Here is a 13,656-nt window from a genome sequence, read left to right on the forward strand (position 1 = left end):
GTTTTAAGTATTAATTTCTTGAATTGGTACTGCATTGGATTTTGGTGAAGGAAATAGTAGCTTTCTGATTCTTTTAAAGTATTTGGGTAGGAAAAGCTCATGTGTAAGCTTACTCCTAAATTCTGTTAACACATATGTATTTATAATGTACTGAAAATACTAGAAGAAAAATACTTACAAAAATTGAATATAAAGCATTCCAAAAAAATATAGAAGCCAAATAAGCAGAAAATCATGGTATATCTTTTTAAAAGATGTTTTTGTTACATTATTTATTTCTTTTTTGTTTTGTTTTGTTTTGTTTTTTTCGAGACAAGGTTTCTCTGTAGCTTTGGTGCCTGTCCTGTAACTAGCTTTTGTAGACCAGGCTGGCTTCGAACTCAGAGATCCACCTGCCTCTGCCTCCCGAGTGCTGGTATTAAAGGGGTGCACCACCACCGCCCCACTCACATTATTTATTTCTTTTAGGTGTGTGGAAGGGCATGTGGAGGGTCAAGAACAACTTTTATAGATCTTATCTCACCTTTTACCATGTAGGTCTTGGAGTTTGAATTCAGGTTGTCAGGCTTGGCAGCAAGCGTCTTTATCTGCTGAGCCATCTTAGTTGCCCTAAATATGTCTTATAATTCAAAAACATAGGGCTTTTAGAGTTGAATATGGTAGTGCACACCCTTGGGAGGTTGAGGCAGGAGAATTGTGAGTTTGGTGCCAGCCTTAACCACATAGTGACAGGTATCTTAGGGTTTCTATTGTTGTAGAGACACCGTGACCATGGCAACTCTTGTAAAGAAAACATTTAAATGGGATGGCTCCCTTACAGTTCAGAGGTTCAATCCATTATCAACATGGTAGGGAGCATGGCAGCTGGAAGTATGGAGGTGTGCAGACAGACATGGTAGTGGAGAAGGTGTTGAGAATTCTTACATCTTGATAGGTAGGCAATAGGAAGTAGACTATCTCACTGGGTGTGGCTTGAGCATATATGAGACCACCACAAAGCCCGCCTCCACAGTGATACACTTCCTCCAACAAGACCACATCTACTTCAGCCAATCCGCTCCTCCTAATAGTGCCACTCCCTTTGGGTTCCGTTTTCTTTCAAACCCTTTGGGTTCCATTTTCTTTCAAACCATCACACAAAGTCATCCTGAGCTAGGTAATAGGACTCTAACTCAAAAAGGGGGGTGGGGTTATAGAGAAAAATGTTAGAAACTAAGCTAAGATGAGAAAAGCTAAGAAATATTTATAATATGTATGATAAAATAGAAAAAATTCAATAAGTATTCATAAAAATACATATTTTTATGAGTATTCTTGAAATTAGTAAAAATCCCAAAGAAAAATAAAGGACAAGATTGATAGTTTTTTTGAGAAAGAAATGCAGTATTATTGACTAATAAATAAATAAAAGTTATTTCATGGAAATTTAGTATATGTTGTAAAAGGAGGAGTGGGCTGCATCCCGCCATGCGGGGGGTGGGGGAGGGCCTTTGTTCCATCCCACCCAGCTAGCTTACACCCGAAATAATTACACAGAAACTGTATTCATTTAAACACTGCCTGGCCCATTAGTTCTAGCCTCTTATTGGCTAACTTTCACATATTGATTCAACCCATTTCTAATAATCTGTATGTCATCACAAGCTCGTGGCCTACCGGGAAAGATTCAGCATGTCTGACCTGGCAGCTTCATGGCGGGCAGCTCTCTCTCTCTCTTCCTTCTTTCTCCCAGCATTCTGTTCTGTCTCCCTCCTATCTAAGTTTTGCCCTATCAAAAGGCCAAGGCAGTCCCTTTATTTAACCAATGAAAGTAACACATAGACAGAAGGACCTCCTACACCAAGTATATTTCAAATTAATATTAGTAAAGGGCCATTTTTCATCAGTCAGGTTGATAGAGATCAAAATCGGTAATACTTTACATTGGAAAGAGGAAACTGGTAGTTATATTCATGTGTCTGTGTATGTTGCAACAGTAAAATTGTGTTTGGAAGGCCATATGGCCATACACATACACACACAAACCTTAGTTACTTTTTAAAAAATATTTTTATTTAAAAAAAAAACAAGAAAAACAAAAAACAAACAAAAAGCCTGGTGGTGGTGGCACCCGCCTTTAATCCCAGCACTCGGGAGGCAGAGGCAGATGGGTCTCTGTGAGTTTGAGGCCAGCCTGGTCTGTAGAACGAGTTCCAGGTCAGGTTCCAAAGCTACACAGAGAAACCCTGTCTTAGGGCGGGGGATGGGGGAGAGAATTTAATATAACATACAGATAATTCTTTTTTTTTTCTTTTCTTTCTTTTTTTTGTTTTGTTTTGTTATTTCAAGGCAAGGTTTCTCTGTGTAACAATTTTGACTGTCCTGTAATTTGCTTTGTAGACTAGGCTATCCTTGAACTTCCAGAGATCCTCCTGCCTCTGCCTCCAAAATGTTGGGATTAAAGGGATTTTCTCCTACCGAGGGGCCAGATAATTCTAAGATTTTTGGGGTGGCAGAAGCCATGTGACTTATTTGGGGAACAAGGCCTGACAGCACAAACACGATCTGATTGTGGCAAGGCCCTAGAGAGACCCTGACCTCTAAGTCAAAGCCTGTGGATAGTTCACTGCATCATTCTGGGCCTGACCCCGGGGGCATGAGTGTACCTGCTCTCCTTGCTTTCACTATGCTAACCACACTGCTGGTTACCTTTAGTTTCACTTTCTCAGGGATAAAATAGCTATTACAAAGGAAAACTCCCCCTGGTGACTCTCCTCTGAGTGAGCCAGAGATGTTAAAAATATTCAGTGGACCTAATTCAGCACCTAAAGCCTTTGATGTTTCAGGTGTGACCATGAATTCAGACATAAGAACAGGATGTTGCCTTTCCAATGCCCCCTGTAACTAGCCTGGAAGAATCACAGTAGTTCATGAAATTTAATATTACAAATTTGCATAACTGTTTTGGAGAGAATGAGTTTAACCACAAGAGTCTAGGAGAAATGCTAATAAATAGATGGTATCAGGAGTTAATGGGAACAGTCTAGAGACAGCGATTTTAGCAGAATCATAGAAACCCCCAATTGTTTGATAGCTGTGAAGAAGTTGAGAGGAGAAGGGTTGAGAACAGGAGATTAACGGTGCCAACCAGTAAGAGTATGTTTCTAAGTTATGTTGCTTATAGGATAAAAGGAAAAACCTGGTGTATCCCTAGAGGACAGGGAGTTGTACAGAGTGTAGAATGAATTGTTCTAGCTTTGGCTGGTGAGTTGATTGTAGGAACCCAGATCCTACCAGATGTAAATGTTAACCAATAGAGACAAAACTGTCTCTCACCCTGCATGACACTGTAACCACAAATGCTGCCAACTGAGCACACTGTTCTACTGTAGGTGTGCCGAGTTAGAAAACTTTGTAGCTTGCAACACTGCTTACGCTTCTAACATTAGAGCTATAGTTCAAATAGGTAGTAGTTACCAGTGGGAAGGATGGAAGGGGAAAGAAGTAAAGGAACAAACTAGTAATTATTGTAACCATTTTTAGAAACTTACAGGAACAAATCTGATTGTAAAACTGTTTATGCAGACCATTAAAATTATATAAACAAAAATGATCCAGGCTATCTGGGGCCACTTGTTTAAAACAGGTTGATTTCTGTCTGCTGAGTGCTAGGATTAAAGGTGTGCAGCACCACACCCAGAACTTTATATGACTTATTGTTATCATTACAGCTATGTTTAGTAACTTTATTACATTTATTGTTATGGAAGATTGAAGCTACCTTAAATCTCTTCAATATTGATATTTGTTATAATGCATTTATACCTGAATATAGTTTAGTAGTAGAAACTTCAGTAGAAAGTTTCCAACTACTTACATGAGGTGATGTATGGGCTTTAAGAAGAAATGAACATTTGGTTAATTTTCTTTTGGCAGCATGCATATGCACTAGAACTTCTGTTTGACCAGTTACATGAAGGTGCTAAAGCCCTTGATGTAGGATCTGGAAGCGGAATCCTCACTGCATGTTTTGCACGGATGGTAAGAGCTTTAATCTCCCTCGTGAGACTAATAGAAATAAATTACATGGTTAGCTATTGTTTCTTCTTACTAGTAGTTTTAATCTTTGTTTTGTTCTATTAATTTGGTAATTTTAACCAGGTAGAGGTGGTGTGCATGCGCCCAGGAGGCAAGCGGATCTCTGAGTTCAGGCCAGCCTGGACTACTGAGTGAGTTCTAGGACAACCAGAGCTACACAGAGAAACCCGTCTCAAAAAAAAAAAAAAAAAAAAAAGTAGGATTATAGTTGCAAGTGATGGAACATTTAAACCCAAAACTGTAGAACTCAAAGAGAATTTATTTAACTTGTCTACTGGAAAAGCCTAGGGGCTTCCCTGGGTTCTTATGTAGCTGGATTTAGAAAGCCAGACTTAGTTGGGCAGTGTAGCACGAATTCTAGTTGATCTTAATAATAAAAACCAAGAGTCAGATATAGGGGTTAATGCTGAAGATCAGAGAAGCAGAGAGGACAGCAACTCGAGAGTTCTTTTACCTTTACCAATGCTCAGACCGAAGGGGTGATCCTGTCCTCAGACTGTATGTCCAGACTCCATCTGTCGCCACCAAACCTCAGACTGCAACTGTCTCCCCCAAATGTCAGACTGCCTGAGCTCCTGTCTCCTCCTACCTTACATTCCTCTCTCCATCCAGCCATATAATTCCTTTCTCCACCTCCCTAGTGCTGTGATTAAAGGCATGTGATCCCAAGTGCTGGGATCACCTTTGTGTGAACTCTGCTTCTCATTTAGACAGATTCAGTCTTGTGTAGTCCAGGATGACCCCACGTGACCCCAACACGGCAGCCCAGTTCTGCTTAGTTCCCATCTGACAGAAGAGAATGAAGCTGGCCTGGTTTTAGGCTGTCTTGCATGTTTCCTAAGAACTTTTTCTTATAAAAAGGTGAGGTGCTGGCTTGTTTACTGTACCTCAGCGTTTAGCAAAGAGGCTTATTTGGTGAAGCTGTCCAGAGTGTAAGCAGGGGTCCACTAAAGCACCTGGAGTGACGGTTCGTCTGTGCTCAGGGTCCTGGCAGATTGGTTATGAGGAGCTCTGTGTCCAGAGAGGTCCTGGTCTACATAACATGAGATGTGTGCCCTGTCTAGATGTGCAGTAGATGTGCAGTGTAACTCTATAGAGATAAGAGTTTTGTCTAAATTTTTTACTTGCCATTTGTTAAATAGCTAAGATTAGTGCCCAGCACACAGTGAGGGCCACGATCTTTTCTAGTGTTTTATTGGTTTTGTAGAGTTCAAGTCCTTAGAACTGGGTATCGGGAATTCTTTTATAAAAAGCTGGAAATAGCGTTTAATTAGCAAATCATTCTCTAGTGTTGATATGTTGATGGTTTCAAAGGAATATTCACTTATAAAATATCATTAGGGGACCAATAAGATGACTAATTGGGTAAAGGCGCTTGCTGCCAGTCCTGACAGCCTGAGTTCATTCCTGGAAGCCACATGGTAGGAGGAGAGAACAGTCTCCCACATGTGCCATGGCGCATGCCTCCTACATGTAAAATAAGCAAATAAATGTAGTAAAAAAAAAATAGGTTTCTTAGTCATCTTTTAAAAGTGGTAGTGTTTTTCAAGCAGTTACCTGTAGTTATCAGTGTTCTGTCTGCTTATCATGTGCTCTTTTCTTTCTCATATCTCCTATGGGGTATCGACCCCATTTTTTCTTAGTTTGTAGTTGAGGAACCTGATTTAGAGAACGAAGGGTCTGCATGCCTAGTGTCAGGCTGTAGAAATAAGGAACAGCAGGCTGTGTTCCCACCCAGATCCCGGCTAGCTTACCCCTGAAATAATTACATGGAAACTGTATTCTTTTAAACACTGCTTGGCCCATTAGTTTTAACCTCTTATTGGCTAACTCTTACATCTTGATTAACCCATTTCTAATAATCTGTGTAGCACCACGAGGTGGTGGCTTACTGGGAGGACTCTAGCTGTCTCGGAGAGGAGAGTCATGGCAACTGTTTGCCTCTGCTTTTTTCTCCCACAATTCTGTTCTGTCTACTCCACCCACCTAAGGGCTGGCCTTTCAAAAGGGCCAAGGCAGTCTCTTTATTAACCAATGAAAGTAACACATGAACATATGACCCTCCATCATCAGGCAACTAACTGTGAGTGGTGAAATTCAGGTAGGACCCAGGAGTTTGTTCAGGGCCTTTATTCTGTTATTCTTTGTTTTGTAATCAGTGTTGATACTTAAGTCATTTTTATGTATTTACGAATTTTCTTTTTTGAGACAGGGTCTCACTGTGTAGACCACACTGACATCTAATTCAGAGATTGATCTGGCTCTGAGTGCTGGTATTAAAGGCATGTGCCACCACACCTGGCTTCTATATTTATGTATTTCATATTTTTCACTAAAAGTAGTAGAGTTGAATGTAAAAATCCCACTTCACCATTTCTTATTTTTGCTTTGTTTGAAACAAGACCTCATAATACAGCCTAGGCTTGTCTCATTTTTACTATGTAGTCAGACTGACTTCTCCTGCCTCGGACTCCAAGATTATGGGGTGGTCAGTGAATAAAGTGCCTGGCTTCTAAAAAATTTTATATAATACCTGATTTTTAAAAATTTAATTTATCTTTTAGAGACAGGATCTATAAAACTTAAGTCTTATCTCATGTACTATTGTGCCTTGAGTCAATATTTGAGTAGTTTTTAAATTACCCTTTTAGTTAGAGTTCATACAAATTAAATATTGTGAGTTAAATCCTGCCACAAAGTTCTGGATTTAAAAATATATTAGTTTTTTTCTTGTTTGTTTGTTTGTTTGCTTTTTCAAGATAGGGTTTCACTATGTCTCAAACAATTTTCAAAAGAAAAAAATTAGAAATATGAAAGGGATGTAGATTTCTTAGTAAGGTTTTGTAATTTATTTTAACTTTATAATTGCTTAAATAAAATTATTCAAAAAGTTGAAAAAGTTGTATGTGGTAATTGCAATAAACTGAGATTTTAGATTAATGACTTAAACTTTTTTATTTCTCATTGCAGAATATGATTTTAATTAAGGGAACATTTTAAAGGCACTCTAGAAAAGCAAATTTACCAATGTGAACTCTTGAACTACTTTTTGTTTTCCAGGTTGGACAAAGTGGAAAAGTCATAGGAATTGATCACATTAAAGAACTAGTAGATGACTCCATAAACAACGTCAAAAAGGACGACCCAATGCTTCTGTCTTCAGGACGAGTACGACTGGTTGGTGAGTAGCAGGAAACCTAATGTTTCTTTTTAAGTGGATTTTCAGTATCCTTCATCATCATTGAAATACGTAGGATAAAAACAGGGTTTTTTTTTTTTTTGGTTTGTTTTGGTTTTTTTGTCCATTTTAATGAACACACAGCATTGCATTGCTTATGATCTCAGTTTGGTGTTTTCCTGTCATCATTGGGGTTGAGCTTGTTTTCATGTTTGCCCATTTGGATTTCCCTCTTGTCAGGTGCCTGTCCAGATATCTGGTTGCATTATTTATCTTTGAGATGGGTGTTCTAGCAGTTAGTCTTGTTACTTTACATACATTTCTCTCCACTTGGTGGTATGCATTTTCATTTTATTGCCACCTTACTTTTATTCATTCATTCATTCATTCATTCATTCATTTATTTTGCACTGCTCTTGATCAAACCCATGGCCTTCCACATGCTAGGTGGTTGCCGTACCACGGAGGTACATGTCCAGCCCTTATGGGACTGAATTAAGAAATTCTTAATTTTAGTGTAGTTAGGCAAACTGTTCTTCCCCCAGTGTCTTCTGTGTCATAAGGATATATGAAGTCATGAAAGTCTCTTCCCCATCTCCTCTGCTAGAATTCTTCACACCAAGTGTGACCTGCACAGATTTTCACAGTGTAACTTCTCTTTCAGTGGGTGACGGAAGAATGGGATATGCTGAGGAGGCTCCTTACGATGCTATTCATGTAGGGGCTGCTGCCCCAGTTGTGCCCCAGGCAGTAAGTTGGGCTTTTTTTTTTTTTTTTTTTTTTGGTATTTGTGTGCTTTATTCCTAAAATTTAATATATTTGTGTAGCAATGTAGCGATGAGTTCCAGATGAAGTACAGAATATACTTAGACGTTCATACATTCTAGTTAATATTAAATGCTAATAGTTTATTTAGATAGAAAAGAAAATGTCTATGTGAGAGGATTTTGTTGATTAGTCAGTGAGACACTGATGATGGAACTTGAACTGGGTCAGAGTTATTGGAGCCTCCAGCTCAGAACTCAGGCTGTCTTCCTACAGTCTTAGTTTAATGCGGTTTAGTGATGGTGGTTTGACTTGGACACAGGAGGAGCCTGCATATTAAGAGCTCGGTCCTTCTGTAGATTTGAAGTATAAATGTGATGCTAAGAAGATGTAGATGAAAGGACTGACTTTGGGAGCAAACCTGGATCAGGAGGAAGAAGTCTCCTGTTTTTCATTATGACTGTTAGAACTCAGGATAATAAGTCAAGGGCAACTCAGAAATCAAGTGTTCCTTAAGAAAATTAAAATGGAAAGTGACCAAATTTTAACTGAAAGAAACCTTCTCTGGGGCAGTACTATCCTATCCAAAGTCAGGTTTCCTTCTTGCTGGTTTTGAATAACATAAAGTTGTATTATTCAAAGGGTAGCATATGATTTAACCATTTTCAGACTGGAATGGTAGTCTGGTTCTGCATTCATAGGATTACCCTCATCATACCGCTGAAGGAGCCCAGCCCTACCTTCCCACTCTGCTGGTGCCAGGACTCCTAAATGCAGTCATGGCATTAGGATTCCCTTACCATTGTCTCAGTGATGCCCTAGATTCCACGGTAATAGGATAGTAGTTCCTTGTTAATTTTCTGTATTTTTCCCTTCTCCATCTCCTCTTCCACAAAGATCTAGAACACACTGCACTGGCCTTAGAATTATCTGTTGCAGTTGGTTCTGCCCAAACATACTGAGTGTTTTAGTTATAGCAGGTGTTCTGTCAGGTGCTGTGAGGACAAAGCAAATACACAGCATAGTACATCATCAGATAACTTGTACGTTAGTAGGGGAGGACGAGAGGTAAATGGGTAAATGGGGAGTAGGTTACTATGTTTTCAGCCAACAGGGAATAAAAAATATGATTTTGGATGAGAGGAGGTCCAGAGAATTGCAAGAGCAGCATTTAGGTTTGCTGTTACTGAGTACTGTGTCAAGTCCATACAGTGGCCCTCTGTTAGAATACTAGTAACCTAGAGATGGTTCAAATGAGGCTGGGTGTGCAGTGTGTTATGTGCAAGTACTGTGCCACTTGTGAGGGACTTGAGCCACTGTGGGTTATGTTATGCTCGAGGGATCCTGGAATCAACCCCTAAGGACACTAAGAAGTGACTACATGAAGTGTGTTTCTGCTTTTGCCCATGAACATTGAACATTGCTTATGGTGCTGTCAGATGACTGTTTCACATCTGTAATTTGGTATGTTTGTGGGCCTTTTCTTTTTTCTCCTAGTTAATAGACCAGTTAAAGCCTGGTGGAAGATTGATATTGCCAGTTGGTCCTGCAGGAGGAAACCAAATGTTGGAGCAGTATGACAAGCTACAAGATGGCAGTGTCAAAATGAAGCCTCTGATGGGGGTGATATACGTGCCTTTAACAGATAAAGAAAAGCAGTGGTCCAGGTGGAAGTGATTTTCTCTTCTGCTCTTTCTTCTTCCACACATTCAAGGTGAAAGGGTGTGGACTTTAAGACATTAGCCTGCAAGAGCTGTGTTTGGTGGCTTCCTTCATGCTGCTCCATTAAAGCATCAGAAACTCCTCCCATGAGCCATGTGACAAGTGTGGCATGGTCTGTTCTTCTTTCAGATTGACTCGTTCCTTTAGAAGAGGGAAGGTGACAAGCCACTTAGGAGGCAGAGACAGGCGGATCTCTGTGAGTTCAAGGCCAGCCTGGTCTACAGAGTGATTCTAGGACAGCTAGGACTACACAGAGAAACCCTGTCTTGGAAAAAAGGGAAAAACACTATTTTCCTTAATATTTCCAAGTCATGTTTATAGCTGCTATAATAGGTATGGAAATAATGGTACATTTTCTTGCCTTGTTCATTCCTTCTAATACCACTGGAACAAGGAGAAAGAAAGATTTGTAAAGGGGAAAAATGTTTCACATTTAAAAAAAATGTCAGTCCTGGAAAAGATGGTCTAGTTTTTGGGTTGTTTCTTTGGGTCAGTTTCTGGGTGTGCACCATCGTTTTAGAGCCATGGTAAGAAGTGTGTCATCATGTTTTGGATTAGGCTGGCTAGTTTTGAGCTTTTCTAGCTAAGTTTGGGGAGGAGAGGGATTCCAAGGCTGTTGAGTTACCAGGTCTCACAACCTTCCTGAAGGACATGCACACAGTACTGTTCTCACAGCCCTCTTCTCACACTGCATCGCATGGCTCATTAGAAAGCTGCTGCCTGCTTCTGCGTCACAGTATCAACTGAATGTTCCCTTTGAAGCTGATACCACTTCTCCCCATGGAGAGAAGTGACAGCAGCATACTGGAGTGTCATGGCTAGATGCTTAAAGCTGGTGCCCAAATAAGGGTGGTCTGACAGTGTCTTTGCCTTAAAATCTTTTCTGGTTGACAGCTTCTTCTTTTAAGAAGGACTTTTTGGTTTTGTTTTGCTTTTTAAATTAAAAAAAAAAACCCAATGTAAGTACAACAGAACTCTTAATTTTACTTTCTATAAAGAAGGCAGGTACCTTTTAATGACTTAAAATTTTCTTTGTGCATGGTGCGTGCATGTATGCCACTGCATGGGTGTGGAGCTCAGAGAACAACTCGGAGACGTCGGTTCTCCCCTCCTATGTGAGGCCCAGGCATTGAGCTCTGTCAGGGGAATGGTAGTGGTTTTAATCCCAGCACTCAGGAGACTCAGGAGAGTTTGAGGCCAACCTGGTCTACAGAGAGAGTTCCAGGACAGGCTCTAAAACTGTAGAGAAACGCTGTCTCAAAAAAAAAAAATTATTATGTACAATTTCCCCTGTATGTATGTCTGTACACCAGAAAAGGGCACCAGATTTTACTATAGATGGTTGTGAGCCACTATGTGATTGTTAGGAATTGAACTCAGGATCTCTGCAAGAAGAGCAAATGCTCTTAGCTACTGAGCCATCTCTCCAATCCTCATTTGTTCTTGAATGACAATATGTGTGATTTAGTATTACCAACACAGAACTATAAAAACTTAATACAACAGACTTACTTGGTTGTAACCCACTGATGACATTTAACATATGTAGCCATTTTAATGAGCAAATATGGGAATGCTACTTTTTATTGTAAATGATCTGTGTGTGTAAGTCAGATAAGCAGAATTTTGAACATTGGGGAAATTTTAGTAGCTAGAAAGTTGAATGGATTTGAGAAAATTATGATATGTGGAAGTTGTCTATGTTTTCACAGCAAATGTTAGCTTTCCTTAGTACCTTAAGATTTGAAATGCCAGTCTATGAGCCTAATTTCTTTTTTCTTTATTGGGAAAATGTGAAGAAACTCCAGATGTGCCCCAGTAATAGCTTACTTGCCTAGCATGCAAAAAGCCTTAAGTTTGATCCCCAGTATCCCCCCCACCCCAAGAGAAAATGCAATGTAGAGGATATTTGGAGATGTTTTAAGTGTTCTTGACTTAGTTACTAATTATTTAATGTCTTGCTATAAGTAAATACAAGTTTTATAATTTAGTATCCTAATTCATGCTTTAAAAGGCACGGGTGTTCAGACTATGTGACTAGAGCAAGTGACTTCTGTAGACAGATAATCTTAACATTTGCATTAATTCTGGTAAAAAAAATGTTCTATACTAATTATAATAGTGTGGTTAAGGGACTGTATGGGGGGTAGAACTGATAATTATCCTGTAAAAGATAATCCAGGGACTGGAGAGGTGGCTTGGCTTTTAAAATGCTTACTGTACAAGAATAAGAGCCTGAGTTCAGATCCCTGGCACCACGTAAAAGCTGGCTGTGATGGCATATGTCTGTAACTCCAGACTTACTGAGTAGGGGAAGGGAGGAGTGGGGGTTCTGTGAGCTTACTGGTTGGCCAACCTTGCTCTAGATCGTAAGTAGATCCCATATCAAAAATTAAAGTGGGGAGTAACTGAGGGAGACACCAGAGATCAACCTCTGGCCTCTGTACACTATGTACTATATACACTCTCACATATACTCCAGTAATGTAATATAAAAGGGGGCTTATTGGAGAAAGCATTTTTTTCTTGTACCATTTATAAAATACAACTTAAAAGGCACATTATTTGGTAAGCCTTGAACTCAGCACCTCTTTGGGACATGAAAGTTCTCACTTTATGTCTCTTCCATATCCACAACTTTTATAAAGCATTCATCTTTGGTGTTGCTGAGACAGGGTGGTGGTGGTGTGCAGAGCTAGAACATCGCTGCCCATTGCCAGTCACCATCTCTGTTTGTGGCTCACACTTTAGCTCTACACATATGTATGTCATATTCTCCGAGTCATTTGAGAATTAATTGCAAAATCATACTTCTTTATCCCTGAAATACAGAGTGTTTAGTGATGTTTTTGTCACTTGGTAGCTTCAGATGAGGCTTCCAGACTTTTTGATGCTTCATTTTTCCACACTGAATGGTTTCATTGAGGTAGAATTTATATGCCATCCACTTTCCTTTAGACTGCATTTTTTACTCCTTCCTTCCTCTCACTGGCAGTTGCTGGCCCAGTGCTACAACTGCTGGCTGAGCGAATGGTTTCTTTGGAGCTGACAAGGCTGCCTCAGTGAGATCAGCTGACAGGTAAAGACCTGCAAACGTTGGCTTTTCTCCAGAGAGTTCAGGCTGCAAGTGCTAACAGACTCTCCAAGCAAGACTCTTTATCCAGTTTTGTGAATAGAATTCTTTTTCTGTTTTGGTTTGGTTTGGTTTTTCGAGACAATAATTTCTCTGTGTAGCTTTGGAGCCTGTTTGTACACCAGGCTGGCCTTGAACTCAGAGATCCACCTGCCCCTGCCACCCAGTGGTGGGATTAAAGGCATGCGCCACTACTATGTGAATACAATTCTTAAAAAATAATTTGAACTCTAAGTGTTTAAACTGTCATATTAGAATCAATAAGTAGATTAGCAATGTAACATGAGAAGGGGCCTGTTTGTTTGTGTTTTCTGTCCCCACCTGGTACCCAACAGCCGGCAGGCCCCAGAGAAAATCAACCACACAGATCTCTGTAAGTTATAAAAGTTTTAAAAGTTATAAAAGCTAATTGGCCCATTAGGTCAGGCTTCTTACTGGCTAACTCTCACATCTTGATTAACCCATTTTTCTGATCTATGTTAGCCATGTGGCTCAGTACCTTTTTCAGTGGGGCAGTTCACACCCTGCTGCTTCGGTGATCTGGGCAGGAGTGGGGGGAATCAACTTCCTCCTCCCCAGAATTCTCCTTCTGTCTTTGCATCATTTCCACTTCCTGTCTGGTTTTCCTGCCTACACCTCCTGCCTGGCCAATCAGCGTTTTATTTAAAACATGATTGACAGAATACAGACAATTCTCCCGCACCACTTCCCCCTCTTTTTTTAAAAAAATCAAAGGAAAATATCCATAGTCCATTTTTTGGGAATGTGGGCGTAGTATTCC

At 39.9% G+C, this 13,656-nt stretch overlaps 1 protein-coding gene across 2 annotated transcripts in view; it reads left to right on the forward strand.

Moving 5' to 3' along the window:
• The window catches only part of Pcmt1 (protein-L-isoaspartate (D-aspartate) O-methyltransferase), a 34,338-nt gene that overhangs the window by 18,135 nt on the left and 2,547 nt on the right, over positions 1 to 13,656 (forward strand). The window contains exons 4-7 of one of the 2 annotated variants that reach the window (XM_085688339.2): positions 3,916 to 4,020; positions 7,138 to 7,258; positions 7,920 to 8,005; positions 9,518 to 9,734. In XM_085688339.2, the coding sequence (XP_085544465.1) occupies positions 3,916 to 4,020; positions 7,138 to 7,258; positions 7,920 to 8,005; positions 9,518 to 9,697 (492 nt within the window). In that variant the 3' untranslated portion in view covers positions 9,698 to 9,734. The remainder of the gene's footprint in view (positions 1 to 3,915; positions 4,021 to 7,137; positions 7,259 to 7,919; positions 8,006 to 9,517; positions 9,735 to 13,656) is intronic. The other variant, XM_085688335.2, reaches the window with a different exon arrangement.

This window comes from Myodes glareolus, chromosome 1 (genome assembly GCF_982192425.1).
Source record: "Myodes glareolus chromosome 1, mMyoGla1.1, whole genome shotgun sequence".
Lineage (NCBI taxonomy): Eukaryota > Metazoa > Chordata > Mammalia > Rodentia > Cricetidae > Myodes > Myodes glareolus.